The 26,846-nt window shown below is 47.1% G+C and overlaps 1 protein-coding gene and 1 long non-coding RNA gene across 3 annotated transcripts; one reads left to right on the top strand and one right to left on the bottom strand.

Moving 5' to 3' along the window:
• Positions 1-936: 936 nt before the first annotated feature.
• LOC144708680 (uncharacterized) lies at positions 937-1,343 on the bottom strand. Its single transcript, XR_013582831.1, has 2 exons — positions 1,287-1,343; positions 937-1,212 (listed from the first exon to the last, which is right to left on the bottom strand). It is a non-coding gene; the product is annotated as an uncharacterized LOC144708680 (long non-coding RNA).
• A 1,125-nt stretch (positions 1,344-2,468) lies between these two features.
• Positions 2,469-3,486, top strand: LOC144708860 (transcription factor bHLH146-like). Of its 2 annotated transcripts, none has more exons than XM_078582308.1 (2): positions 2,469-2,596; positions 2,800-3,486. In XM_078582308.1, the coding sequence occupies exon 2, from the start codon at positions 2,803-2,805 to the stop codon at positions 3,346-3,348; it is 546 nt and encodes a 181-aa protein (XP_078438434.1). In that variant the 5' UTR covers positions 2,469-2,596; positions 2,800-2,802; the 3' UTR covers positions 3,349-3,486. The 2 variants fall into 2 exon arrangements, with proteins under 2 accessions (XP_078438434.1, XP_078438433.1); XM_078582307.1 differs by having other exon boundaries at positions 2,582-2,719.
• Positions 3,487-26,846: the final 23,360 nt, after the last annotated feature.

The following is a 26,846-nucleotide window of genomic DNA, read 5'->3' on the forward strand; positions in this document are numbered from 1 at the left end:
CTTTTCAATTCTACGATGCTCACCATCACACCCACCAATGTGCGTCACTCTAATGAACAAACTCCAAACCGTTTACATGTAATGTGCATAAAAATTATTGTGTGATATAATTCAACTCTCGCTGAACATTCATTTATAGCTCACAATTATCAGTCCATTTACTTTCAGGAAGAGGCAGGTCATTTCATCGGGGGACGCGGATATGGTGTGAGTATGGTACGACCGCGGCGCAGCTACAATGCGGCTTTGGTGCTTACCAGTCCTCGGCGTCGTATTAGTTATCGACTTCCTTCGCACATAAAATACTAGAAATACCTTTTGAACACTTCAGTTACTGTCTACCACTTTTCTATTTTGGAGAAAGTAAAGGTTTGCCGTTTTTATATTTATTTACGTACTCAGCCCGAGGCCTTAAACTGAAGGAGGAGAATAGAAGAAAATTAGGGAACTGTCCATAAGACCGTCGGACGGATTTTCGTCCACCAAATTGTCCCGGCACTCGTGGACAGGACGAATTTCGTTCTAGGGGACGAAAAATTCGTTCGTCCTCGTCCCGGAACTTGATTCAAGATTGACTTTATGGCGCCTCCAGGTAGTCCATCATCCATATAATGTACAGCTAAGATATCACCACTGACTTAAAAGGATGAAAGTAACAAATTCATTTGAGTTCCTGAGAACAGAATTACGCTACTCTTCCTTTCAATTGAAAACTTCCCTTGGGTTTAACTCTTCCATACTGGGAGGCAGATGATGAGAGGAGTCGTCGTAAAATTTAAGCGCAAGGAACGAAATTGTTTCAACCTTTTTGACAGGTTCAAGGTCGTCTCTCCTTTCTGGAAGGTCGTCCTTTTGTTTCTCCACCCTAGCAAATTGCTCTTCGCTATAATCCAAATAGTACCGATGACTATGAAGGAAATAATGCCATTCTATCTCTCGGAAAACTCAATCTCTTTTCATGACATATCATAAAGTTCTCTAGATCTTTTCTTGGCATGGATCACCGTTACTAGCGTCAGATAGATGGAGAATGCGTACATTAAGAAAAATCGAATAAACAAGTCAACTGCAAGAACCCCAGGTTGCAGGAGAGGCAGGCTTCCTGCAGAGGTCGGAATCCCAGCAATAGGTGCCGAGATGACCATGCTCTCTTCGTTGCACAGAGCCAGCTGTACTCCCTTGGTGTACGTTTAGCACTCCTCTCTTGAACTCCTGTATTACCTGCAAACTTGAACATTAAATACAATTAAGAAACGGAGGAAGATATTGGAGGGAGCGAAAACAACTTTATCCGTGCCGACTAGTGAAATAGTCTACACGAATGAGGTAGTGCAATCGTAGTGAAAATTGCAGAGGCCTCTATTATCAATTTCATACACCGTGGAAGAATCAAAGATCTCTAATAGCTGATGCCTGGACAGCTGTTATCCGGTGATGACAGAATTGATGGCCGCAGTCGTGGAACAGCTGGTCTCTGACATTGATGGTCTCCCGGACCTCTTGTCGGACTTGAATACAGGCGGAGCTCGGCGTCGTGAAGCAAAGGACCGTACAATAGTCATCTGTAGGAGACAGCTCAGGGCTCTTGAATGCAGCGATCGGAGTTTTCAGTTATCTCTTTCTTCATTACTGTAGTTAAAACTAGTGCATTTACGATCTGGATAGACCTTTAAATCCATCTTTGCTGGCAGGTAAGGCCACTGTCCCTAACTGTGAACAATGAACTGTATCCGCTTATTCATCATCTGTTCCTTCAATGCAAAGATCTTTGAGAAATCGACATGTCAAATTGAACTCAAGCGATAGAAATTATAGAACGTCTCTTCTGAAAAGTGATTCATAAGTTGGCCTTTATCCTAGTGGGGCACATGCATCTCTGATCCTAATAATCTCACTAACCATTGAACTGCCATTGAGATATCATTAACCTAAGATAGTTATTATTTCATATTCATTTGAAATATTATTTAATAAAATCCCCATTTCATATTGATACGAAAGATTACTTATAAAAAATTCTACACTTCATATCCAATGGATGCTTATTTATTGTAAAAAGTCCCCATTTCATTTTTATGCAAAAGAAAATATAAATGCTCCCTCATCCAAATTATGTATGAGAATTTCCTTTGGGATTCTTTCATCCGATAATTTAAGTGCATGCCACCCGGCGTGGGGTAGCGTTGGGGCCGTCACTATGACTCTCTTGCGGATCTATCTAGAGCCTCTGACGCCTATAGTCAATGATTCCAGCCTCACTGCCGCCAATGCATTAAGTACCATAGGCAGACCCTAGGGATGTTTTCTCTACTCAGACTCAAACACTAAGCATGTGACGGATGTTCTTTTCCTTCACGACAAATTCCCTTGCCGCTACTTCACTGTTACAGCCTATTTTACGTCAAAACAATGAACCAGCCACCGAGTGACCCAACTCTATTACTCCTAAGCTCACTCCCTATTTCTGCTGCATCTAAAACGAAACGTCCAAGTGTTTCCTCTGCAACTGTCAGTAATTTCACCATCTCGCCGGCGAGGCTCCACGTGCCGCCGCGCCCGGGAGAGTACTGAACCTCGTGGCCTTTAATTCGACAGAGTGAGCCAGAACTTTGACTGTCGTGCCTTCCTCATCTCCCTTGCGCGCTAGTTTAAAACGCACCCCAATGTTTACTCTTCTACTAGATTTCCCTTTCCTTTCTATTTCTCAGTTCCCTTCCCGGTACATCATTGTTCCGAGTAGTTTGATTTTTTTGAATCTGGTTGCCCGACAATCTCTAACGATTTCTACGTTTGACGCAGGCAATGGATTCTAATGTACCAATCAGCACTGTGCTATCGGCAGTCTTTCCGAGTAAGTACATCGCTTACTTAATTCCAGCGCTCTTTGAGGTGAGCGCCTCAACGAGATCAGGTGAAGTAGGAGAAGAGGAGGCAGTGAAGAGGATGGTGAGATTTGTTGTCGACATGGCTCTGGCTGTCTCAGCCGAGGAACTTGAGCCACGATTTGAAACGGGATTTGCATGGAGCCGCGCTTTGAAACGGGAACTTGAGCAAGATCCCTTCTACGTAGAGGAAAGGCTCTTGGACTCGGTTTGTGGTCAACGGAATGGATCTAGTGCAGTGAGGACACTATCGCCCATTTTCAGGCCACTATCTCCAGATTCACAAAAGATGAAGGATAGTTCAGGAGAAGACGATGATCTACACCAGAGTGTGAGAACGCTGAGGAGGATCTTGCCGGGAGGGAAGAGGATGGGCGTCAGTGAACTAATATGTCAGCTGGAGAGCTATGTAGCTTGCCTTGAATTGCAAGTGGGCATCCTTCGGTGCCTTACTAGAGCTTGTTAAGCGTATAAATGGAGGATGGCAATGAAGACGCCTGACGATGGATGTCCCAGACATCAGTTTTGGTAATGATCAGGAACTGAGCCGTGTATTGTCCTTGCTTTTTCTCGTGGAATTTTTTTGTAGTAAAGTACTTATGTATTTGATGCGTTAAATTAGGGCCGACAGATAGTCGTGGTGGAGACACTGCCGCGAGCGAACCATTTCTTGGTGAAAAATCTCGTAAGATGCTGCATTAACCGAGATGAAGAATGAGAGGACACCCGCGCGCATAGAATCTTGAAAAATGATGCATTAACCAAATGAAGAATGAGAGAAGGACACCCGCGAGCATAGAATCTTGAAAGATGAGGCATTGAGCGAGATGAAAGGTTATGCATGAACCAAGTGGGAAGCTGATGCCCAGAATCTGGAAAATGACGTATTAAGCACAACTTATAGTTGACTTTAATAAACGTTTTCGAAACTAGATTCATACCTTAGCCTTAACTCCGTACATCCCGAGGGAGGCATCACGGATAACAGATGGTCACAAAATGAACCATCTGCATCGTCATTCCCCCCTGTATCATATTTAACAAGATCTACAATTGGATTCAGGGCCATACCTATAGGTGCCATCACATAATAATATGATAACTTTCAAATTAATTTTACCAAAATCATCTAAAATGTATGTAAATACCCATGCATTTATCATGTTATCAACCATTAGGGAACAAAGTCTGCCACACAAGTGAAACAAATACAAGAGAACTTGGGGAGCACAGAAATGGGGCAAGAGAGAGAGAGAGAGATAAAGCGGGCCTCATTTGCGATTTTGAAAGGTAGTATATGGTCTTTATTTTATAAAGGCATGCGAGCACGTGGCGTGATGACATGTGCTTCAATTGGTAGTGCCAATTGGAGCCATTGGACCGATGGAGCAATTGTTTTTGACTTAAAAATGGCAGACACGTGAGCATAGATGACCATTGGATCGTGATCTAACATTCACGATCCAACACATGTAACAGCTTTCTTTTTTGAAATAAATCTACACAAACTTTAGAGCTGTTCGATCAAATGCGACCATATGATAGCGGCCAGACGGTTGTGATTGATCAAGGCCCTGTCTCTCTTACCCATTTTGTTGATGATTGTGGACCATCCAATCGCAATCATAACGATTGGATGTCCCACAATTAAGCAACCCACCTAGTTAAAGAATTAACACTGTCGGGCCCAATCAGAACGTGAAACATGTCCCACCATTGGTGGATCATAAGATCCACCTATCTAATGGCTCATAAACGTCCAAATTTAAAACTCAATAACTTTTATTCCCTTAATCCGATTGGGACAAAAATTTTATGGCAACTTACAAACACCATGCACTTTCAATTGGTATGGTTAGATCATGGCTTTGAGTGTAAATTATTTTTATCAAAGTTATAATGACCAAAATGCGCCTCTAACCCTAAGCAGACCATATAAGAACTACATTTTTCTCTCCTCGGTGCTTTTTGTTCTCCCCTTAGCAGCAGGCTACCAGAAGGTGAAGGGGAGGTGCAAGGCTCACTCTTTACTGCTCGATGCACATAGAGTGTTGTGAAAGAAAGAGCAAGTGAAGGATCATGATCAGTGCAAGTCGAGCATATCCCGGCCTTGGACTGGTGTTAATCGGGGTTTGTGTGTAGGTTTGGATCTTGTCTTTCTTCGTATTAACTTGTATAGATAATGTAGTTTTATTTCTCTTTTAATTTAGTGGAACTATTCATTGCAATTCAGTTAGATATCTCAAATCATACCTTTGTTTCTCTCTTTGTCATCTCTCTTTCATTTCTCATTCCTACCATCAAATTCTCTCAAGAAACATTTTAAGCACCATCTCAAATATTTAGTTACGTAATAATCACACTCTCTTATTCTCTGCCACCCTCTCAACATCCATAATTTTTCATCTCTCACCTAAAATCACCTTCATATAGTTATATATCTGACTACTTAGAAATTACTCATTACCTAGGATCCTTGAGGATGGACCCTTCATTTCACTATGTACTAAGTGAGGATTATAAATTTATTGCATGTCACTTGAATCCCAATAATAATACAATTAAAACACCTAACTTTTGAGATCATCACTCCTTGACCCTTGTTATAAGTTCGATATTACGCTGATTTTGAAATTTTATTCAACTTATAACTAATTTTTAACATTCATACAAATTGACAGAACTTGGAATCACATCTTTCAATTAAGTTTTGAAAATTTTTAAGGGGTTGTTGTTGGACAGATAGGAATTGGCAGTTGAATAAGAAGACGAAGAGATCAACCTTTGGAGTTTGATTCAATTTGATTTTGAATATTTGTTGAGACAAAAGTTGTTTCTAATCATGTTGGAATTTTATATTTGCATGATACAAATCTGTTATTTTAGGTGGCCAAGGAATAATCTAAGGGGGTTGTGAATTAGGTTCTCGATTTATATTATATTTTTATTTTTAATTAGTGTAGGATTTTTATACCTAAGAAATTAGGTAGGGGAAATGGGATACACAATTATTATTTTTTAGACAGCTTAAGCTAATTCCTAATGTTGTTCAGGGGTTTCCGTCCCGAGGTCATGATGTTCCCTAACCGAGTTTGTGTGAATGCCCCCCAAGAAAATCACTTGGAAATAAGGCTGAAAAAGGATACCAAGAAAAATAAAAAGTCGATGAAGCTTTGTCATCCTCAACCCTCAAAGGCTTCCACGGAATGATGCTGCTTGATCTTCAAAGCCTTCTTCTTGTGGCTCCCAAAGCCTTAACCCGAGTGATCACAAAGATCTAGCAATAACAATATATTTCTGAATAATGTCTTCTCCTCAACAACACTTAGTATTTGATGTGATACGACGACGGCCGGGATCGATCGGCGCGTTTCACGTCACAGGGTTATGATGCGAATGTATGGGATGTAAGCCGAATGATGAGAAAATACGAATGAGCAGATAAGGACTTGACGGATAGCGACGTCGGCCGTACCGATCAATGAGAGACGAGTGAACCTAAGATCAAACTCCCAATGACCCGCTGGACCTACTAGACGTCTACTAAGTGAGGAGCATCTAACAGCCCTGGAGCGTTCGGCGTCCAAGTCGGATGACAGTCCGTCTACCACAAGAATCCCTATGCTCGACAAGGTGGCTAGTCCTATCCGATGATGTTCGAGAATATCACGGTAGCGGACGCGATAGGGGAAGACGAGACTGTCGAAGATAATAATACTGGAGTTTATAGAGGAGCGAGACTGACCTTTGTATCGCTTAGTCCAAGGCGTCCAAGTCGCCGAGCGGATGCTTAGTGTCGGGTCGTGCGGACGAGTGTCGTTGGCGAGACAAAACCGGTGCGGACGGTGCGGTCGTAACTACCAGCAGAGAGCTGAGTCCACGGGTGGCGTGCAACAAAAGTCGGAGCATAGGCGCACAAGGCGCGCTTGGCTGGCGCCGCGGCGTAGTCGTGTGGGCGGGCAAGACAGCGAACCAAGTATCGTGGGAATAGTCGTGGGGTGGGGCTGAAAACCAAGTAATCGGTTATGGCGTAGAGGGTGGGAATCAAGAAATCAAGAAAGATGAGGCGAAGGGGAGAAAGCGAAGGGAATCAAGGAGATATGGTGAGATCAAGAAATCAAGAAGTCATGAAATCAAGAATTCAAGAAATCAAGAAATCAAGAAATCAAGGGGAAGAAAGTGGGCGATCAAGAAAGACAAGAGGATGCGGTTGGGGATCAAGAAACGATGGGGAAAGGAGGGTGGGCGATCAAGAAAGGCAAGATGAGGCGGTTGGGAATCAAGAAACGATGGGAGAAAGGAGGGTAGGCGATCAAGAAAGGCAAGACGAGGCGGTTGGGAATCAAGAAAGCGATGGGGAAAGGGGGTGGGCGATCAAGAAAGGCAAGACGAGGCGGTTGGGAATCAAGAAAGCGATGGGGAAAGGAGGGTGGGCGATCAAGAAAGGCAAGACGAGGCGGTTGGGAATCAAGAAACGATGGGGAAAGGGGGCGATCAAGAAAGGCAAGGCGAGGCGATTGGGAATCAAGAAACGATGGGGAAAGGAGGGTGGGCGATCAAGAAAGGCAAGGCAGGCGGTTGGGAATCAAGCGATGGGGAAAGGGGGTGGGCGATCAAGAAATGGTGGAAGGGTGGAAAAAGGTACCAAGAAATGGCTTTCTTGAACTGTAACAACCAAGAACCCTCCAAGAAAGAGGAGTTCTTGACGGATCTGGGGTGTGCTCCTCGGAGCAGATTTCCCGGTTGATGGCGTGTCGGCGCTTCTTGAATCTCCCAAGACCCCGGAGTAATCTCGAAGGCCTCTTTCGATTCTTGATGGCGGCGGCTTCTTGAAACTCTTTCCTCGCACCGGAGTGATCTCGACGGCGCGCTTTAACACATCTCCTCGGAGTGATCTCGACGGGGAGACGTGGGCTCTACCCACTGAGTGATCTCAGCGTGGGGTGGGGCTAGCCAAACCCCTACACTACTCTCTACGATAGGGGAGGCAATTGTGAATAAACTTTTCAACAATGACTCCAAGGTGTTCCTTGGGCATGCCATCCCCTTATATAGTGAGGATGGGTGCCAAGTGAGCGTGGGAGAGGGCGAACCGTCGGAGACGTGGTTCGCCTCCCTTACAAATTCAAAATACAAGCATAAAAAGTAAAAATGACGAGGACGGGGCCCAACAACATTGGCCCAGTCCACGAATCCAAAAATACAAACACACATGAAAATGAGCATAAGTAAAAAGATAAAAGTTCTTACACGGGGTACTTGAACCCCGGGTGGCGAGCGTCGGCGCGAGCTGCTCGGCATGGCTGACGACATCCTGTCGCGTCATCCTCGAGATGGTTCTTCGTCATCGTGGCGTCGTCCTCGAGATGGTCCTCCATCATCCTCCCGAGGTGGGAGGAGCTCGACTCCGGCAAGCAAAGCTCAACAAGGTCTTCAAGTGGAGGCAGCAGGTCCGGTCGAAGTCGGCGAAGGTCGTCCTCGGAGATCCACGTGTCATCGGATGATGGTCGCCCCTGCCAATGGACTAGGAAAGAACGGCCAACTCGCTCCCCCTCAGCGTGAATTACCTCCTGTAGTATCGTTTCTATCGCGTCTTGCTGTACAAGGAGGGGAAACGGAGAAGGAGTGGGTTTGCTCTCACTTTCACTACTATTAAGGCTCAATTGGCTGTGAGGCTCGATGATGGGTGGCGAAGGCTGGTATCGGGATAAGTCACTGACGTTAAACGTCGAACTAATCCCCCAATTTGGCGGGATGCTCACGACATAGGCGTTGTCGTTGATCTGTTGGGCAATCGGGAAAGGCCGGCGCCACGAGCATGGAGCTCGTGCGACCCCAGGAGAGAACCTCTCGGGCCTCAATCTGACCAGGACCAGTTCTCCTCGAGAACGACATGGACCCTCGACCCTTACCGCTGATGCCTTATACTGCTCATTCATGGATGCAATGTAAAAAAAACAAATGGATGCAATGATGCATGTTCTACTACTTAATGCATGTACGAAGAACGGAATCCAAACAGTTAGTATGATTACCTACATGAATGATATCTAGTGTCCATGAAGTAATTGACCATAGTTTAGTTTCAAACAATGCCAAACTAGTACGGTTCACCATTGGGCAAACAGTGAACTCGATCCATGCGAGGTAAACATCCTAGTATGTGGGGGGTATAGACCCACGGTGGACTGCAGTACATTCGTTGGAATGTAATATAAATCCAGTGCAAATTTAAAAATACTAGAAATCGCGTTGAGGGTGAGTTGTTTGGGCGCGTGTGAAGAAGAGCCCAGAGGCTGCGGGATAGCGAAAGGACGAAGGAATGGTGAAGGCGGTGGTGGATCTGGCAACGGGCGGGTCGGTGGGCTCGATAGTTCCTTTAGAATGAGTCTCTTTTCATTATATTGTGACGTTCGACGGTCGGATGACATATCGACGGGATAACCGTGAAGGTGCATCATGTGTTGGGCTAAGGTAATGAATGGAGTCTCTAGATGTATCTTTCTAGTGGGTGTATTGTCTCGACATCTCCTATCAATGTCATCATGCTGATGATGGGCACACTTGGTTTGCCTAACATGTTGTGAGCTAAGTGGTTCCCAGATTCTTTTGCACTTGACACTAGTGGAGGGCTGTCCATAGTGAGTAGGTGACATGTATGAATCACATGATGCCAGCTTGGTCGGTTGTCTTGAATGGTGTGCAAGGGCTCGTGTGCGCACAACTCAATGAGGGCGCAAAGCGGTAAGTAGGATGACTGTGGTATATGAGGTGGGTAGGTGTTCGGCCTCCTTGGTGGCGCTCGAGATGGTGCTAGAGGCTCCTGGTATTGGCCAAGTGCGGTGCGTCGTCGACCACGTAATAGTGCGGGTGGGCAGAACTACCACCATATGTGGCTGCCTCCGGCGACGAGTAGTGCGGTGATACCGTGGAGAGTTCGGTACCGGTATCTGATTAGGGTTGTTGGCCATCTCGTGAGGATGCCCCCGGTCATCATGATGCCGAGAACTCTGGTTCTCATGCGGGCAGTAGTTCCTATCTGGTGGATAGGAACGGTCGTCGTAGTAATAGTGTGCAGGATACTCATTCCGAGGGGTGGGAGTTTTTCGCCGTTCTCCGTAGTAGTGCTCCCAGTCTTCTCGTAGGTGGTAGCAAGGTGGAGGCGCCTCAGGATCCCGGGGTCGTCCATGGTAGTAATGAGGATGTACATCCCCATGATAACCTACATGAGAGAGTACCTCCTCTCGGAGTGGATAACTCGCATCGTGATAGTACGGAGGACTATCTCGGGATTGACATCTATAGCTTTCTGGTTGGCTGTATTGGTCCGATCGATCCTCGTAGTAAACATCTCGGTGAGGTGCCGGTTGATAGGGTGGCCGCTCCTCTGGTTATCCGTTGGGATGAGGTCGTCTCGGTGGCAACGGGGAGTGTGTTGGATAAGCACGCACCCGGTGAGGGGAATATGCCGTGGGCCTCCTTGGTCGAGACAAATTGTCGGGGGTATAATCCCAACTGGGGGGGCGGTCATAATCCACTGTGTATCTCGGCGCCACTCGAGGTGGTGCCGGGGCCTCCTCGTATGGGTCCCGGGCATGAGTGGGTGCAGCCCGATAGTGTGGCGATGGCGGAACTTCGCCATAAGTGGCGGCGTCCGATCGACGTCGCGACAGGTGGTGACCGTGGGCTACCCGGGCGAGAAGAATAGTGCGATGCATCTCGCACCGGTATGCGGTTGGGGTTGAGCACCCCGTCCTCTGGGTAGTCGTGACGCCAAGAACCTCTAGTCTCGGGTGGATAGTAGTTCCTATCCGGACGATAGGAACGGTCGTCATAGTAGCGGGGTGCTGGCCTATCCTCCCGTGGTGGGGATCTCCGCCTGTCTTTGCGGTCGTACTCCCGTGGCGGGGATCCTCGTCGGTCGTCGCGGTGATACTCCCGGGGAGGGGATCGTCGGCGGTCATCACGGTCATACTCCCATTCGTCAGCTCGTTGGTATCGAGGAGGTGGGACCTCGGGGCCTCGAGGTCGGTACTCCGGGGCAGAATGCTCCTGCATGGGAGCTTTTCCCGGTCGTCGGGAAACATCTCGAGCCAAGGGCTCGTCATAGGCCTCGTCTACCGGTGCCCTACGAGTAGGGATGGCGGTAGAAGATCTCCGGTATTCGGATGCTTGAGGTGATCGTGTATGAACCATCCTATGGTCAACCATTCATGGCCTAAAAAATGCCTAGGGGTATGCGCGTGATGGATGAAATGTTATGACGTGTAAAATGCCGATGAACCAATAGGATGTGCACAATATGATGTAAATGATTTTCAAAATAATGACGTGCACAATCCAATAAAATTTCTTTAGTGATATGCTACTGACCGTGTTAAGCGAAAGCTAACACGACCGGCTCTGATACCAATATGATGTGATACGACGACGGCCGGGATCGATCGGTGCGTTTCACGTCACAGGGTTATGATGCAAATGTATGGGATGTAAGCCGAATGATGAGAAAATACGAATGAGCAGATAAGGACTTGACGGATAGCGACGTCGGCCGTACCGATCAATGAGAGACGAGTGAACCTAAGATCAAACTCCCAATGACCCGCTGGACCTACTAGACGTCTACTAAGTGAGGGGCATCTAACAGCCCTGGAGCGTTCGGCGTCCAAGTCGGATGACAGTCCGTCTACCACAAGAATCCCTATGCTCGACAAGGTGGCTAGTCCTATCCGATGACGTCCGAGAATATCACGATAACGGACGCGATAGGGAAGACGAGACTATCGAAGATAATAATACTGGAGTTTATAGAGAGAGCGAGACTGACCTTTGTATCGCTTAGTCCAAAGCGTCCAAGTGCGCCGAGCGGATGCTTAGTGTCGGGTCGTGCGGACGAGTGTCGTTGGCGAGGACAAAACCGGTGCGGACGGTGCGGTCGTAACTACCAGCAGAGAGCTGAGTCCACGGGTGGCGTGCAACAAAAGTCAGAGCAGAGGCGCACAAGGCGCGCGCTGGCTGGCGCCGCGGCGTGGTCGTGTGGCGGGCAAGACAGCGAACCAAGTATCGTGGGAATAGTCGTGGGGGTGGGGCTGAAAACCAAGTAATCGGTTATGGCGTAGAGGGTGGGAATCAAGAAATCAAGAAAGATGAGGGCGAAGGGGAGAACGAAGGGGAATCAAGGAGATATGGTGAGATCAAGAAATCAAGAAGTCATGAAATCAAGAATTCAAGAAATCAAGAAATCAAGAAATCAAGGGGAAGAAAGTGGGCGATCAAGAAAGACAAGAGGATGCGGTTGGGGATCAAGAAACGATGGGGAAAGGAGGGTGGGCGATCAAGAAAGGCAAGATGAGGCGGTTGGGAATCAAGAAACGATGGGAGAAAGGAGGGTAGGCGATCAAGAAAGGCAAGACGAGGCGGTTGGGAATCAAGAAACGATGGGGAAGGGGGGGGGCGATCAAGAAAGGCAAGACGAGGCGGTTGGGAATCAAGAAACGATGGGGAAAGGAGGGTGGCGATCAAGAAAGGCAAGACGAGGCGGTTGGGAATCAAGAAACGAGGGGGAAAGGGGGGGGCGATCAAGAAAGGCAAGACGAGGCGATTGGGAATCAAGAAACGATGGGGAAAGGAGGGTGGGCGATCAAGAAAGGCAAGACGAGGCGGTTGGGAATCAAGAAACGATGGGGAAAGGGGGGTGGGCGATCAAGAAATGGTGGAAGGGTGGAAAAGGTACCAAGAAATGGCTTTCTTGAACTGTAACAACCAAGAACCCTCCAAGAAAGAGGAGTTCTTGACGGATCTGAGGTGTGCTCCCTCGACGGAGCAGATTTCCCCGGTTGATGGCGTGTCGACGACGCTTCTTGAATCTCCCAAGACCCCGGAGTAATCTCGGCGAAGGCCTCTTTCGATTCTTGATGGCGGCTTCTTGAAACTCTTTCCTCGCACCGGAGTGATCTCGACGGCGCGCTTTAACATCTCCTCGGAGTGATCTCGACGGGAGACGTGGGCTCTACCCACTGAGTGATCTCAACGTGGGGTGGGGCTAGCCAAACCCCTACACTACTCTCTACGATAGGGGAGACGATTGTGAATAAACTTTTCAACAATGACTCCAAGGTGTTCTTGGGCATGCCATCCTTATATAGTGAGGATGGGTGCCAAGTGAGCGTGGGAGAGGACGAACCGTCGCGAGACGTGGTTCGGCCTCCCTTACAAATTCAAAATACAAGCATAAAAGTAAAAATGGCGACGGGCCCAACAACATTGGCCCAGTCCACGAATCCAAAAATACAAACACACATGAAAATGAGCATAAGTAAAAAGATAAAAGTTCTTACACGGGGTACTTGAACCCCGGGTGGCGAGCGTCGGCGCGAGCTGCTCGTCGTGGCTGACGACATCCCGTCGCGTCATCCTCGAGATGGTTCTTCGTCATCGTGGCGTCGTCCTCGAGATGGTCCTCCATCAGTATTGATGGCTACTTAAAATAGTATTCAAGACAAGGACCACTTTTTGTATTTCAATAAGAATACTTTAAGTCAAAATTTTATTAATTCAGAGATAAAGACTCATAAATATACCTATGACTTCCCTTCAATAATACCTTCTTGTTTGTAGCAGTTCTTTCTTCAATCCTCGTCTCCTCCACATTTTTCTTTGGATGAAATTCTTGATTTGCGTTTGACCTTTGATGCTTTAAACTCAAATATCCTTTTCAATCCTGCACCAAATGCAATGATTCCACCTAAGAACGATTTTTGTAACACAATATCACACAACTGTTATCTCACATAATGTTTTAAAAAACAAAGCAAATAAATATCTAGAGATCAATCTTTCCACGTCCTTAGTTTACTGCCCGATCCCTCCATGTCAGACTTTTGACTACTGTAACTCTTTCCAAACTCAACCAAATTGATCAAGTGAGCAGTCCTGCTCCCTCACAAACGTCGACGAAGCCCACACCATCATCATCGACGGTCCATTGGTTTAAGCCCAGCCTGAACAACACGCCAAGGTGAAGGTGAAGATACCCACTGCTTGTGAGTTTGATGTTTTTCGAGCCATATCCACTCGCACAGCCCATTTTTTAACCTTCATTTCTATTTTTTTGTTGTTATTGTTTTGGGTTTTAAGGGGGGATGATGGGGGACCATCGCGACAACATCAACACGGGAAGAGTTCAACTGCGCTGCGCTGCTCGAGCTGATGTCTGTAATTCCAGTTTCACGTATCCAGCATAATCCTTATCCGTAAGTGTCACATGATATTCATTTGTATTTTTAAATTTCGTTGAATGATTGGATTGGAGCATTATGTCTGGGCCTCGTCTGTTATTTTGCTTTCATCTTTGTAATGTCCGTTTAGGGGAACATCGTCTCACGACAGTTTTCCCCTCGTTGTCGGCCACTTGGGCATCTTCCCTTCCTATATAAAGGGGTGGCATGGCCAAGGACAAGCAGGTTATCATTTTTGAAAATTGAAAGTTCCTCCTTTAGAATAGTTATTTCCATTAGAGAGTTTAGAGTAGTTGTAGATCGATAGCGTATCTACACCGTGGACTACCCGCCACACTTGCTTGTCTTCCACATTGAGATTTCTCGGTGGAAAGGAGCATCGCCGTCGACTTCCTTCTTCCGTTCTTGAGTTCTTGGAGATCATCAAGAAGTGAAATTCTTGAACGATTATCATTCAAAAAATGTCAAGAAGCCCGCCATCGTGATCAATCAGGGAGCATCAATTCTGCCTCGTTTCTATGTTTATGATGTCGCCACTTGGTGCTCAAGCCTATTCATGATGGCGCGCCCTCACCGGCGGCTTCTGCCATCCACCGCGGTGATCGCATGTCCTCGACCGTGATCAACCTTCTGCCATCTCGCATCCCAACCGTGCCCGCATGGCACTACAAGTGCTTGTGTGTCCACCTTCGTGCAACTAGTGCACCAAAATCTTGCACAGTGCGCCCTCATCCGCGTGGATCCTCCATGCTGCCGCACACCCAACCACTGTTCCACACCGATGACTCATTCTTTGTCTGCGCTTTGTGATCATCACCCTCCCAACGATATATCACCGTTCGTGTGGTTGACTAATACCAGGTGCCACGCTATCTCCTTAGCCGTGCTCCATCTTGCTACCGCACAAGGTGACAGTAAATCATTTTTGCTTGGGCATCGGAGTCTGGCACCTAAACCAGGCGCCAAGCTATCTTCTTAGCGCGCCCCATCTTGCTACCGCATGGTTGACATTGACTCATCTCTGCTTGTGCACCAGAGCCTTGAGTTCCTACACCAGGTTCGTCTCGTTTACCCTTCATAGACAGTATTGTTACTTTCTTCAGTGCCGTCTTCCCCTATCTGTTCCGCTGCTGGGTCCAAAAATTCTGCACTTAGGATAGCCACCCTCGTCGTGTTGTTAGTATATTTTTTGTGATTGAAGGCTTATTGCTTGATAACGAAGTCGTTGACGCTACCGTGCTCTCAAGCTCCTTGTGTCATAGGCGTTTCTAGATAATTGCTCAGGTCATTGAGAGTTTAATTGTGATCATTTTCTTTCTCGGAAAGTTAGTGTACTGTATTTTCTGGAACCACTATTGCCTTAAACAATCGTTAGGGTTATTCTCTTAAAACACATTCATACTAATTCGTGCATTATTTCTCATTTTTTTCTGTGTTGTACTACGTGTCGATCAATCCTGGCAGGTACGTATTACATCTGGGGCCCCCACGCTTCTTGCGTCCCCCCCCCCTTTTGTTGGACCTCTTTCAAGGGGCCCATCACCATCCCTATATAAAGGATTGAGGGGGGGCCCTAGCCACTTGGTCAAAGTCAAGTTTAATTTGGGAAAGGGGCCCACTCCACGACCGTGTGAGAGAAAGAAGAAGAAGGAGGGGGGGGAGGGATGAGGGCGTCGCCCCCAAAACACCACCGCCAGTCGTTAGACGCGCCGCCTATGGCCCCTGTGCAGCTCGCCGCCGTCGACCACGGTCGTCCCACGCGCCTAGCGATGTTGTCAACCCCCCAGGTCGTCGCCGCCGCTTATTGCGCTTGCGGCTGAGTCGCATCCCGCAGTTGCAACGTCGCCGCAGCCACCAAACATGCTTCCATGGGCCCCACGTGGTCCGCCGCCGCCCACTACAATCGTTGGGTGACCCACCAGGCTGGCGTCGCCCGCTTGCCAACGCCCGTCACCCTCGCGCTTGCGCCGCATCCTATGCAGCTCGCACTACGCCACCCTCGTGAACCACGCCACTATGGTCTGCCGTCATGACATTGTCCTACCGGCCGCGTCTTTGATGCCGCCGCCACCGTCGCTGCTATTGAACTGCGCCGTCGTCGCGCTGCTGAGCCGTGCCATCGCGCTATCGCCTATGTCCTACGACGTCACCGTTAGCCACCGATGCAACGGACGCCGAGCTACTGTCGCAGGCCACCGCCACCGCCAAGCTGAGCCACCGTCACGCCGCCGTCATCGCCGCTGAGCCGCGCCATCGTTGCCAATCGTTGTCGCTATCGCTCGTCGTTGCACTACTGCCGACCACATTGCTGTCATCGCCTGCCAGTGACCGTCGCCGATTCCCGCCGCTGCCGTCATTCGCCATTTACCCCACCCAGCAGTGCCATCGTCGAGCCGCACTGCCGCTGCCGTCGACGCCACATCTGCATGCTGCCGCCTGCCCACCCAGGCGTTGCCGTCGTCTCGCTGCACTGCCGTCCCTTGCGCCATTGCCGTCGTGCCTCATGGTGTTGTCGCCACACCCTGCACCACCGCCTCTTCTCTCCTCCCAGCGTCATGTGTCCTGAGCTGCGCATTCGCCGCAAGTCGATTGACGCCGTGCTCGCCTTCGGCACGCCTCCACCAAGTTCACCCGCACTGGCCACTACATCGACGAACCTGACGACTTCAGACGACTCTACCCATAAGATACCTGATGGAGGACCATTTTGGAGATGGTACGCCAGGATGACAGCAGCCATGATGAGCAGCACGCGCCGACACTCGCCACCCGGGGTTCAAGTACCCCGCGTAAGTACCTTTATTTTACTTGCGTTTATTTTCTGTTTGTTTGTATTTCTGGACTTTATGGATTGGGCCGATGTGGGCCTCGTCCTCGTCTTTCCCTTTTATTTTCCGTTTGTATTTTCAAATTTTAAGGAGAGGCCGAACCACGTCTCGTGACGGTTTGTCCTCCCCCCACGTTCACTTGGCACCTATCCTCACTATATAAGGGGATAGCATGCCCAAGGAACATTTGGAGTCATTTGTTGAAGAGTTTTCAAACTTGTGTCTTCCCTATCGTAGAGCGTAGAGTAGGAGGTTTGGCTAACCTCACCCATGTCAAGATTACTCCGTGGTGTGGAGCCCACATTTCTCTCATCGAGATCAAGAAGATCGTTCAAGCGTGGCCGTCGAGATTTCTCTAGCACGATTAAAGATTCAAGAAGATCGTCAGCACTTGGTCAAGAAGGCTCCAACGTCGAGATCACTCGGGAGGGACCTGAAGGTCCAAGAAAGTCGTCGATCCATCCGTCTCAGGGATCTCCCTGAGCCAACGCCCAAGCCCCATCAAGCCCCTCAAGAATTCCCAGTTCAGGAGTGTCTTCTTGGTCGGTTATCGATCAAGAGAGACCCTCCCCTGGTCCAAGATCTCCCAGAAACCTTTTCTTGGAGCGTTCTTGGTCTGTTCTCGCTCAAGAAAGCTGCCCTAGGGATCAAGATCCGTCCGCTGCAGCCAAGAAGTCTTCAGCCACCATTCCTGTTCGTGACCTCCACCCTGCCGGCATCTCGCGCACGCAGGCATGCTCGTCAGGCAGCACCGTCGCCCGCCCGGTGTGCCTTTGGTCGCCCGCCTCGTCACGACTGCTGCGCTAACCCTCCGCGCGGCCCCGCGTCATGCCTTCAGCTAGGGTTCTCGTCCTCGCCTCCGCCCGAGGAACTCTGCCGCGCACGCGCCTGCCCCGCGGTCATTGCGTGCGCTCTCGCCTCAACCCCGCCGTCTCTGCTCGCCGCGCGCGTCCGTAGCGCGCATCAGCGGCCTGCCCTGCCGCGTGCTCGTCACGCGTGCCCGCTGCCGAGTGTCTGCGCGCCGCCTGCCCGCGAGCATCGCCGCGCCTGCCTGCCGCGTGCGGTGTGCCCGTCGCTGAGCGCGCGCCGCATGCGATGCCTGCGCGCGGCGCGCGCCTCGACCGACCTGAGCGGTGCCGCCGTTTACTCGTTGGCACGAACCGCGCTTCCATGCGTCTCTGACCGTGAGCATTGATCATCCGCCTAGCCCTTTTGCCCGTTGCTGTCGTCGTTCCCGGAAGCCATCCTTGTCCGAGGTGACGCCTCCAACGACGCCGACTGAACCCCGTCGCCAACTCGGGAAAGTTTCTTACGCAGTGGACTAGCGACATTAAGGTACCCCTCTCGTCTCCCCTCCGTCCGTTCCAGTATTATTACGATCTGCAGTCTCGTCGTCCATTATCGCGTCCGTTGCCAACTATTCAGTACTGATCGGATAGGTTAGCCACTTTCGACGAGCTTAGGATTTGTGGTTGATTGGATAACCATTGTCTTAGACGCCAAACACTCTAGGGCCGTCAGAAGCCCCTCATCACGTAGTCGTCTAGTCGGTTCCGCGGGTCATTGGGAGTTTAATTTTAGGATCACTCTCCTCTCACTGATCGGCGTGGTTTGCACTTTTATCCGTTGGTACCTATATTGCTCATTCATTGTTTTCATTCACCGACTTGGATTTCACGAACCCGTTCATCGTATTTCTGTGGCGTAATACGAGCCGAACGATCCCGGCAGGTCGTATTACATCAATACCTCATATCCCTAGCTTGTCGGCTAATCTATCACTTTCAGTATATCTCGTCTGCACTCCACCGTGCTTTGAGTTAGATTAGGTGAGAGAACAAAACACCTCAAGGGATCGTTCTTGAGTGATTTCATAGGTATGCGCCTAGCCCGTCCGTTATGTGTGAGTGCCAATGGACCTAGTCCGTTCGGCGCCATTGTCACCATCATCACTCATACGGGTGTCAGGAGGTCACCGACATCATCATTGGCCACTCATCTCAGAACTTGGAGGGTGGCGAAACCCCACGAGTCGGAGCCTGGACGTACTCGCACCTAGGAACTTTGCATCAAGCAGTTACATTCTCCGTAGGAAATTACCCGTTGAACATTGTCACTGACAACATCTGGCATCACAAATGATGCCATTCCAATTTTTTTGGTTTTGTATGGATGTTACCAAACATTGATATGTTGAAAAAAATCTCAAAATCAGTATGAAAGTTACTCTAAATATTGTAAACTTATCACAAAGTCGAGGATGTGCAAAGTTTGGATGCCAGCCTTCTTTCCTTCAAATCTTGAAATGTCCTGCACAAAAAACATGAATCCAAGTTCTATGGACCTGGGTTGATGTTAGAAACAAATAATATCTTCAAAGATTTCTCAAACACTGCTTCAAAATGGCTCCACAAGTTGAGAGATCTTTCTAGCTTTTGGACTGTGATTTTCAAAGGGCAAGAAGAAGGGAGTTTGAAATTAGGGCTCAAAGCTGTATGTATGGACTTAGAAATTCCAAGGGGTAAATGGTAGTATGTTTAAAGTCCAATAGTCGTATGCAATAATTATGATTAGGTAATATAAACTAATAATCATTTTAATTTTGGTTTTTTATATTTACAATTTTGCCATCATTTCAAAATACCTTTGAAGAGTTAAGAGCAAAAACTAGCCATTATGCCAATGATTTGAGTTTATAATGATTGTAAACTTTTACGTATGTTCGCCACATCATTTGAATAAAGATATCACCATTGGATGATAATATCTTCGTGTAATTCATTTTTATTAAATCATTAGTAAATTCAGGCTTAAATACTCGAAGATAGTAAATAGAATTTTGAATACGTTATTCAACTAATCAAGTGAAGAAAAATTCATAGAAATACCTGCACATTGTTAAACACTACGTTTATCTGCACGCCATAAAAAATACAAGTCCTAAATACATGATTTGGTTGTTCAGCAAATAGTCAAACTAAGTAGCTTTTTAATATATCTAAGCCTCCTATTTTATCTTCACATACAATTAGTCAACTACTTGATGGGGGGCCTATTGTGCTTTGATCACAACCCTTATTGAGCCATCAACCAGTTTGAACATACACCAAAACATACATTCAAGCATTGTACTAAAATTGCCCTTAAACCTTAGTCTTCAAAATCCATAGGAGATGGAATTGTACCATTTGGTGCAGGAATGAAGATAATAGTTTACTTTTAAGCACCAAATGCCAAATGCAAATTAAAAAATTTCATCCAAAGAGAAACATGGAGGAGAAGATGACTTCAGAAAAAAGGACCACAAATAGGGTGGTCTTGATGCATGGAAGTCATAATTACATTCACTCATTATCTCAGACTTAACAAATTACTGATCTAAAACAATTGTCCTTTTGCAATACATGTAACTATGCATTGTCGTGAATATTACTTAATGATGTTGATTATATACTAATTATTGTTGAGGAAAAATCCATACTGTTTAGCAGTATATTTGTCTTATTAGATATTTGTGGTCAGTCAGATCACACCTTTTGGAGCCATAAGAAGAAGACTTTGGAGGCCATAGTACAAAAGGTTTCAGTGGCCAAGATGAAGAAAGTACAACATCGTCACTTCATGTAAGACCTTGGGGGTCGAGGATGAGATAGCTGATTTGCTAATTAGGTCCACTCTGCAAGTCAAACATGTATGGGATAATTAAACATAGAAATTGAACACAAGGAATGACATGTCTCATTGTTTAGTAAAGCACTAAGAGCAACCATCTATATACTAAATAATCTTCCTACTAAAATTGTAGATCAAACTTCATACGCGTTATTGACTACAAACTCACATTTTGTAGGTTACGTGCCCAACTAATCTCAAGCTTCACATTCCAAATGTGTGGTTCCTAGATGTAAGGTGATAACATGTAATTTACAATATTACCTTCATACATATTGCAGTTTTATTTGCACTAAAATTATTATAATTGCATGTTATCATAGAATAATAAATACACTTGTCTCTGGTATATTATCCTATATTTTCCAGATTTTACTGATTACTCCAGATTCCTATTCAAATTATTGAGTTGAGAACATGAAAAACAGGGCTCTAAAACTGCTCTTGGTAGTTTTTGGTATTTTAACTGGTTTTGGAAGAACAAAGTGCATTTTTTTGTGAATTTTCAGGTGAGAAAGGAAAGATTATGAATGTGATTGAGAGGTGGAGGGGCATATATCCAAATATTTATAAGACTGAAGTCAAAGTAAAATTAAAGTGGCTGCGTTTTACTGAAAATTTCGTGGAGAGTGACAAGGCCAAAATGATCAAATGACCTAGATTGCTCCAAATTCAAACATTGATATCTGAAGATCCTACTGTTGAATTGAGCTCAAATTTTGATAGCTAGTTCTTCATTAGGTCCTCTTCCATCTGTACATTGAGAGCTAGTTCTTCATTACCAGAAGAGTCCTAAAAATAAATAAAATTAAAGATACCATAGGGGGAAAAGTGAAATTGTCTCACCCCTCTACCCTAGGTATAAATTCCTTATTTTCTCTCTCTTGTTCATTCTTGGATGCTCTACCACAGTCTGCACTCAGATGGGAGCTCTCCTTCGATCAATATTGTATGAAATTAGCATTTTGACATGTTATCACCTTACATCAAGAAACCTATCATTTGGATTGTTGGTCATGTAACCTAGAATATGTGATTTGATAGACCATAACGAGTAAGGAGTTTGACCTACAGCTTTAGTAGGAACATTATTTAGTATATGGATGGTTGTTCTTAGTGCTTTACTTCAAAATGAGACTTGTTATTCTTTAAGTGTTCTACTTATATGTTGAACTATCCTAAACATGTTCGGCTTGCATGTCGTGGTATATTGAAGAACTATGCCATGTTCATTTAGATATAGAACAAAAGATCTTGGTATTTGTCCTTCAGGTACCAAGACTCCTCTATCAGATTGAACTTATTTGATGGACTTCCCTTTTTATCTTTCTATCCCACATTTTGACCCTGAAACGTCATAGAAGGCTTGGATTCATCATGGATGAGAGGAAGATATATGTATATGGAGCAATTACCTATGAAGGTAAAAGTATATTTTTGACCATTAATGTAAGCATCGAAGGGTCCCCACATACTAGCAAGTAAAATCTAAAAGATTATGGAATCTATTTGTACATTTCTTAAGGCAATGACTGTATTACATTTATACAATCACCAAAATTGTGGGAAGTTAAATATCGGGAATCTAATAGCTCCTCCTTAACTTGTCTTTTTACTATTCTATGGGACGTGTGACAACCTTGTATGCTATTAAAGTACCAGAATCTGGCATAACTCTTATCCTTTTAGTTGAGCTAACCATAGAAGTGGGGATCTAATTCAACAAACATTAAGTTTAAATAATCAACCAATTATGCCTGTACCATTAGGAGTACTTGCCCTCATTAGAGATATTGAGATAAATCAAACGAGTATCTATATTTGTCTTTAACTAGTATGGCTATAGAAATGAAATTTCTTTTAAATGATGGACAAAAAAAACAATCCGTCACTATTGGCACTTTTCTAGCATCTATGATGAGGCAGTAATGTCCACCAATTTGGCATGCGACCACATCCTATTGCCAGAGAGGATGAATGATTCATTTTCAGTGTGAGTGCAACTTATCTAAAATTACTTCAAGGTAGTTGAAATGTGCACAGTGACACAAGAGTGGAATATATAGGATAGGGACAACTTGTTGGACTGGACCTGATGGAGGACCATCTCGAGGACGACGCCACGATGACGAAGAACCATCTCGAGGATGACGCGACGGGATGTCGTCAGCCATGCCGAGCAGCTCGCGCCGACGCTCGCCACCCGGGGTTTAAGTACCCCGCGTAAGAACTTTTATCTTTTTACTTATGCTCATTTTCATGTGTGTTTGTATTTTTGGATTCGTGGACTGGGCCAATGTTGTTGGGCCCTGTCCTCGTCATTTTTACTTTTTATGTTTGTATTTTGAATTTGTAAGGGAGGCCGAACCACGTCTCGCGACGGTTCGTCCTCTCCCACGTTCACTTGGCACCCATCCTCACTATATAAGGGGATGGGATGCCCAAGGAACACCTTGGAGTCATTGTTGAAAAGTTTATTCACAATTCGTCTCCCCCCCTATCGTAGAGAGTAGTGTAGGGGGTTTGGCTAGCCCCACCCCACGTTGAGATCACTCAGTGGGTAGAGCCCACGTCTCCCCGTCGAGATCACTCCGAGGGAGATGTGTTAAAGCGCGCCGTCGAGATCACTCCGGTGCGAGGAAAGAGTTTCAAGAAGCCGCCGCCATCAAGAATCGAAAGAGGCCTTCATCGAGATTACTCCGGGGGTCTTGGGAGATTCAAGAAGCGTCGTCGACATGCCATCAACCGGGGAAATCTGCTCCGTCGAGGGAGCACACCCCAGATCCGTCAAGAACTCCTCTTTCTTGGAGGGTTCTTGGTTGTTACAGTTCAAGAAAGCCATTTCTTGGTACCTTTTTCCACCCTTCCACCATTTCTTGATCGCCCACCCCCCTTTCCCCATCGTTTCTTGATTCCCAACCGCCTCGTCTTGCCTTTCTTGATCGCCCACCCTCCTTTCCCCATCGTTTCTTGATTCCCAATCGCCTCGTCTTGCCTCTCTTGATCGCCCCCCCCTTTCCCCATCGTTTCTTGATTCCCAACCGCCTCGTCTTGCCTTTCTTGATCGCCCACCCTCCTTTCCCCATCGTTTCTTGATTCCCAACCGCCTCGTCTTGCCTTTCTTGATCGCCCACCCCCCTTTCCCCATCGTTTCTTGATTCCCAACCGCCTCGTCTTGCCTTTCTTGATCGCCTACCCTCCTTTCTCCCATCGTTTCTTGATTCCCAACCGCCTCGTCTTGCCTTTCTTGATCGCCCACCCTCTTTTCCCCATCGTTTCTTGATTCCCAACCGCATCCTCTTGTCTTTCTTGATCGCCCACTTTCTTTCCCCTTGATTTCTTGATTTCTTGATTTCTTGAATTCTTGATTTCATGACTTCTTGATTTCTTGATCTCACCATATCTCCTTGATTCCCCTTCGTTCTCCCCTTCGCCCTCATCGTTCTTGATTTCTTGATTCCCACTCTCTACGCCATAACCGATTACCTGGTTTTCTGCCCCACCCCCACGACTATTCCCACGATACTTGGTTTGCTGTCTTGCCCGCCCACACGACTACGCCGTGCGCCAGCCAAGCGCGCCTTTGTGCGCCTCTGCTCCGACTTTTGTTGCACGCCACCCGTGGACTCAGCTCTCTGCTGGTAGTTATGACCGCACCGTCCGCACCGGTTTTCTCCTCGCCAACGACACTCGTCCGCACGACCCAACACTAAGCATCCGCTCGACGACTTGGACGCCTTGGACTAAGCGATACAAAGGTCAGTCTCGTCTCCCCTCTATAAACTCCAGTATTATTATCTTCGACAGTCTCGTCTTCCCCTATCGCGTCCGCTACCGTGATATTCTTGAACATCATCGGATAGGACTAGCCACCTTGTCGAGCATAGGGATTCTTGTGGTAGACGGACTGTCATCCGACTTGGACGCCGAACGCTCCAGGGCTGTTAGATGCCCCTCACTTAGTAGACGTCTAGTAGGTCCAGCGGGTCATTGGGAGTTTGATCTTAGGTTCACTCGTCTCTCATTGATCGGTACGGCCGACGTCGCTATCCGTCAAGTCCTTATCTGCTCATTCGTATTTTCTCATCATTCGGCTTACATCCCATACATTTGCATCATAACCCTGTGACGTGAAACGCGCCGATCGATCCCGGCCGTCGTCGTATCACATCAGGACCTATTTGGAATGATGTACCCATGACTTTGGATTGCTCTCCTTACAGGGATCATAGGGCCTAGGTCCTATTTAAACACAACTTTGGCATCTAGCCATGGAATATATAATTTAACATTATACAATTCAACACATGATCACTCTTATATTTGTGTCTCATATTGATTGCCTGCATTGTCCTAAATGGATGCCAAGGTACATGAACTTCTAATTTTGTAAATAAACATGTTTAAGTAAAGCTTCTAAGATAAAAAATTCAATTAAAATGTAAAAAATAGACATAGAAAATTATGACACTGAGATATTGGAAAATTCATGAAGAAACAATAATATTATAATTTTCCAACACAAATTATTTGGTCAATTTTGATTCATTTGAGTAGCATTGGTGTATATCTCATTTGACAACTATGAACCATTCTCAAGTAATGACCTTAATTTGCCACACTTCAATGGGGCTCCCTTCATGGGCCGCGCTTTCTGGTCACCCAACTTGGCTGCACACGCATTGGTCCCTACAAGGCTGCACTTAGTACGCTGCACTAAGTGTGATGGTGACCACGACAACGCACCAGTACAGGACGTGCCTCCACTTTCACATGAGATGTCCCGCATCATGATACGTCGCCAACGCCAACTTCAGAACCATCCTTTGATTTGACATGTTGATACGTCGCCAACGTCGTTTAATATTAGAATTTTAAATTAACTGTTATCTTATTTTCTCTTTCCTTCACGGCCTATACATAGGCCAATGTTGTAAGAAAAATTTGGTGAATTTCTTTTGGAATTGAAGTTTCTTCTTCTAAAAGGAAGTTTCCCCTAGCCATCTTCCCTCCCGAGCCATCGCTGCTACCTCTTGCCATTGCTGCCGCCGTCGAGAAAAGACCATTAGCCCTCCTACGCCAGTGCGCGCACGACCGACTGCCCGCGCCCGTGGCGCGCACGGCTGTCCGCCTGTGCCCACCCTGCATACAGCCACCTGTCTGCGCCCGCTACGCACACGGTCGCCCACCCGCGCCCACTGCACGCAGGTCGCTTGCCTGTGCCCTCTGCGTGCAAGGCCGCCAGCGCTCGCCCGCCACGCCAATCGCGCCCACCGTACGCAGGCTGCCCGTCCACGCCCTCCGCGCGCAGGGCTGCCAGCCCGCACCCGCCACGCATAGGGTCGCCCGCCCGCGCTCGCTGTGTGCATGGCTGCCCGCCTGCACTTGCCGCACAAAGGGTTGCCCGCGTGCGTCTGTCGTGCGCATCGTCGCTTTCCCGCGCCCACTAGGCGCAGGCCCACCATCTCCCTGTTCTGCCGACTCCATAGCCGTCCTTGCTGTGACCGTGATCACCGCGACCCACCCTGTGCCTACTTCGCCAACTCCACACCCGTCCTTGCTCGCTGTTGCCACATCAAGAATAACTTGCATCGCCACGGCGCACTGCTCTAGTGCCGAGGTAAATTCTACCATCTTTAGTGTCGTTGTTCTTCCTCCAGTGTTCTTCAATTATTTTTCCATCACCGTCGGATTAGTTGACTAGGCTTTTGAATCTTCTTGTGAGTAGTTGATTAGGCCTTTGAATCTTCTTGTGATCGACCATTCAATTTATTGACATTGTCGCTTTGTTGTAACCACGGTGGTTGAAAGACAGTACTCCTGCCCTCGATCGAGGAAAGGGGATGCACAAATAGTATTTACATTGGACTTCAATCTTTGATTTTGATCGTGTGAATTGTGGTCTGATTTATCATACCCTAGTCAAGTTAGCCTGCCCTACCCGGTCAGTCCTATCATCTTGCATCAAAATGCTGGCACTAAGGGGGCTATACTGAGCAAGCTGCGCTAAGGGGTGTCCAATTGGGGTAGCCAATTGCTAACCACTAAACGGCCAAGCGTAGTAAGCTTTAGTGGGCCCAACTAAGTGGCAGCCCAAATTGGCTGCCCAAAGGCTGAACACTAAGGGGATGCAATAAATGATGACCGAATTGGACCACCCAATGCTGGCCCCAAAGAGGACCATGTTATAACAGGCTTCTTGATGCCGGACGTCATTGGGGACATCG

This window comes from Wolffia australiana, chromosome 10 (genome assembly GCF_029677425.1).
Source record: "Wolffia australiana isolate 7733 chromosome 10, ASM2967742v1".
NCBI lineage: Eukaryota > Viridiplantae > Streptophyta > Magnoliopsida > Alismatales > Araceae > Wolffia > Wolffia australiana.

What these genes read in the sequence shown, in the direction of transcription:
- LOC144708860 (XM_078582308.1), top strand. Translation starts at nt 2,803, where the DNA reads ATGGATTCTAATGTACCAATCAGCACTGTGCTATCGGCAGTCTTTCCG.